General features: G+C 56.1%; 1 protein-coding gene across 1 annotated transcript; it reads right to left on the bottom strand.

Annotated features, from left to right (window-relative positions):
* Positions 1–602: 602 nt before the first annotated feature.
* Positions 603–2634, bottom strand: Atf4 (activating transcription factor 4). The gene is made up of 3 exons (XM_046429257.2): positions 2440–2634; positions 1632–1949; positions 603–1517 (listed from the first exon to the last, which is right to left on the bottom strand). The coding sequence occupies exons 2-3, from the start codon at positions 1855–1857 to the stop codon at positions 679–681; spliced, it is 1065 nt and encodes a 354-aa protein (XP_046285213.1). The 5' UTR covers positions 1858–1949; positions 2440–2634; the 3' UTR covers positions 603–678.
* Positions 2635–3467: the final 833 nt, after the last annotated feature.

The following is a 3467-nucleotide window of genomic DNA, read 5'->3' as shown; positions in this document are numbered from 1 at the left end:
TAGTTTCTGATTCAGGGAAAAAGGTGAGCAGGGCCATGCACCCACATGCCACAATAGGGCCTGTATTACCAAGACAATCCAGTCCCCCAGCTGTTTGAGACTGCAATAAAGCTGCAATTTATAGTTCCCCTCCAATGAATCCAAATATGGGGAATATAATCCTCAGCTGTCCTGTCTCAAGGCTTACCCCAGGGAGCCACTAAAGAGGCCACTGCAGAATTCATATCTTCCAAGTGGAACCTAATCCTCTTGTGCACTTAATACCAAGATGAGGCCACCCAGTCCTTAACAGGTGTTGGCCCAAAGCCAAACAAGGGAACAGGTGAAACCCAGGCAGCCCCTCCCTCTACCCTGTCAACTGTCTCAGAATGGAGTAAAAAGCACAATGAAGCATCTGGCCCAACAGCCTTCTGCCCTAGGGATCAAATAGAAACCACCAGATCTGAGGAAAACAGGCCCAGTGGAGTTGAAGATGCTCACTACTCCAGGATCATATCCTGGAGAAAATATCCTCTGGTTACACAAAGAGTGTGCTTGTGTAAGGGGGGTTGCTTGACGAGGGGTTCCTTACCAGAGTCGAGAAACACAGCAAGACTGAACTATTACTTTAACTACAAAATAATTTATTACAACACAGCTTCAGCACGAGACACCTATGTACAAGCGCAGCACTCCTGACTACCCTACTGAGGGACCCTTTTTTTTCCCCCTTGCCTTGCGGACCTCTTCTATCAAATCTTTCAGATATTGGATCTCCTTGGCCAAAGAATCTGCCTTCTCTTTCAGAGCCTCATTCTTCTTTTCTAGCTCTTTACACTCACCAGTGAGTGCTTCCTGTTCTGCCCTCTTCTTCTGGCGGTACCTGGTGGCTGCTGTCTTGTTTTGCTCCATTTTTTTCAACTTTTTATCCAGCTTCTCACCTTTTACTTTTGCTATAACCATTTTATCCCCAGGAGGGTCATAAGGTTTGGGGCGGTTAGACCCACAAGGGCCACCTGGAGATGGCAGGCTGACATTAGGAGAGCCCTTAGAGGTAGAAGGGCTATGCTGGGGAGAGCCCAGGTAGGACTCTGGGCTCATGCAGATGCCACTGTCATTATCTGAGGGGCCATCTTCCTCCTTGACACACTGAGGGATCATAGTACCATAAGCAGCAGAGTCGGGCTTCCTCTCTCCTTCAGAGATATCCACTTCACTGCCGAGCTCTAAGCTAAAGGAATGATCTTGAGTGGAAGAAAGATCCCCAGGGGAAAGGGAAAGAGGTTGAAAGAATGTGAAAGGGGCAACCTGGTCTGTTTTTGAACTTTCTGGGAGATGGCCAATTAGGTTCACTACCTGGGGTGGCTCCTTATTAGTCTCCTGGACTAGGGGGGGAAAGAGATCACATGTATCATATAACGTGGCCAAAAGCTCATCTGGCATGGTTTCCAGGTCATCTATACTCAACAGGGCATCAAAGTCAAACTCCTTCAGATCCATTTTCTCCAACATCCAATCTGTCCCGGAGAAGGCATCCTCTGCAAAAAGAATTTAGAGTGAAGGATGACGGGAGCCAGTTGAGTCACTTACATTACAGACCCCAGACCCATCACGAATGGCCACACATGAGCACCTACAAGTGGCCCACTCACCCTTGCCAGTGTCTGAGGCATCGACCAACCCATCCACAGCCAGCCACTCGGAGGAGCCCGCCTTAGCCTTGTCGCCGGAGAACCCATGAGGTTTGAAGTGCTTGGCCACCTCCAGGTAGTCATCTAGGAGACCTAGGCTTTCTTCAGCCCCCAAACCCGACTGGTCGAAGGGGGACATCAAGTCCCCCGCCAACACCTCGCTGCTCAGGAAGCTCATCTCGGTCATGTTGTGGGGCTTTGCTGGAATCGAGGAATGTGCTTAATTCGAAGGTGTCTCTGTCGATTACAGCAATGCTGCTGCTGGATGCCGTGAAAAGCCTGGATGGGAATCAGAAGGCAAGACCCCTTAGAGGTGGGCTGGGCTGGGAATCCCGTCAGACGCGCAGGTGGCGAGTCGGGAGCACGTGGCGCCAGGGCCATTGTGTCCGCCTTCCCCGCCTCCAACTCAGGTTGCACAAAATGGACGCCGGAGGAGTCTCGGCCATTCCGCAGCCGGTCACCCAGGGGAAGGCGCTAGTCCCCACTTCCAAATAGGGCCACGGCCACCGCCCCGCCCCGTGACTCACGGCCCCGCCGCCATCTTGGCTGCTGCCACGTTCGCGGGGCGGCCGGGACCCCAGCGATTCCAGGAGTGCCGAGGGCCGGGAGCGCCCGCGCCCCGGAAACTTCAAAACAAGGACCGCGCGTCCGGGCGCTCATAAAACCGCTTCCCCCTCGGCGACGCGCCCGGCAGAAAGCCGCGCCCAGCCAAGCCGAGAGCCCCCGCCCATGCAGGGCGCCCGCCAGTGCGGCCCGCCCCGGTACTCACGCCATGGCTAAGCCGTCAGGGGTTGCCGCTGCAGAGCCGGGTGCTGCTGCCGCCGCTGCAAAGGCCAACGCTGCCGCAGGCACTGCTGCCTCTAATACGCCATGGTGGCCGCGCGCCCTGCGGGGGGGAGGAGGGAAGGCCCACGCTCAATCGCAACCCTACATCTACCGGCGGACGGGACAGAAATGGCCGCGCGCGGGGCAAGCCGGCTCTTTATAGGCTCCGCCTATGGGACGCAGCACAGAGCGCATCCTTCCGCTGCGACCACGTGACCTTAGCCATCGACTCACTCGTTCCCATATGTGTGATCTCCCACCGGCGCCAGCCCTGTCTGTATGCCAGGGAAGTAGTTTTGGAGGGAGAGGAGTTTATTCAGGGTCTCATGAAAGAAAAGGGCGCACTATTTTACAGGAGCCCTACAACGTAGGAGTCATGTCCTTCCCTCGGCCGCCGCGGGTCGCGGAGGGATCTCTCAGACACGCCTCGCTTCCGGTGTTAGCTGAAAGGGCGGGGAGAGAAGTTTTTCTTGCCAGGGAAGCTTTTTTTAGAAGACCGAGCCGCCTGGTTATCGCGCGAGATGCTGATGGGAAGCGCGCGTCGAGCCGATTGGCCCATGCGTGGTGAATCATGTCTATTTTGAGTTCCTATTGGCTCCAGGCCTGAGGTGGGCGGGCTGTTCAGCGAGCCCAAGATCCGGGTGGGTAGGATCCCCTCGCAGGGCGGTCACCTCTGTTCTTGTTTGAGACCCTGCGGCTTCAGTGGCTTCCTCAGCCCGGCCCCTTGCCGAGCGGCCACAAACGGGCCGGCTTCCGCTAGCAGGCAGCTTTACCCAGCACGCCTCAAATAGTGGCAGCCGGGCCTGGCTGGGGGTCCTTCCTACTCGCAATTAGCCAAATGTCAGCCCAAGTCCCCCCTCCCACCCACCAGGGCGCTCTCTCCCTTCCGGACCGGTTGGGCTGCTTCCGACCCGGAAAGGTCCCTGAAAGTCACCTGGCCCAAGACTTTATTTTCCAGTGGAGCCGACAGCG

This window comes from Marmota monax, unplaced genomic scaffold (genome assembly GCF_021218885.2).
Source record: "Marmota monax isolate L192 unplaced genomic scaffold, Marmota_monax_Labrador192_F-V1.1 WCK01_AAM20220418_F8-fsc00051, whole genome shotgun sequence".
Classification (NCBI taxonomy): Eukaryota; Metazoa; Chordata; class Mammalia; order Rodentia; family Sciuridae; genus Marmota; species Marmota monax.
The sequence above is the reverse complement of the archived record's forward strand: the minus strand, read 5'-3'. Positions and strand labels throughout refer to the sequence as shown.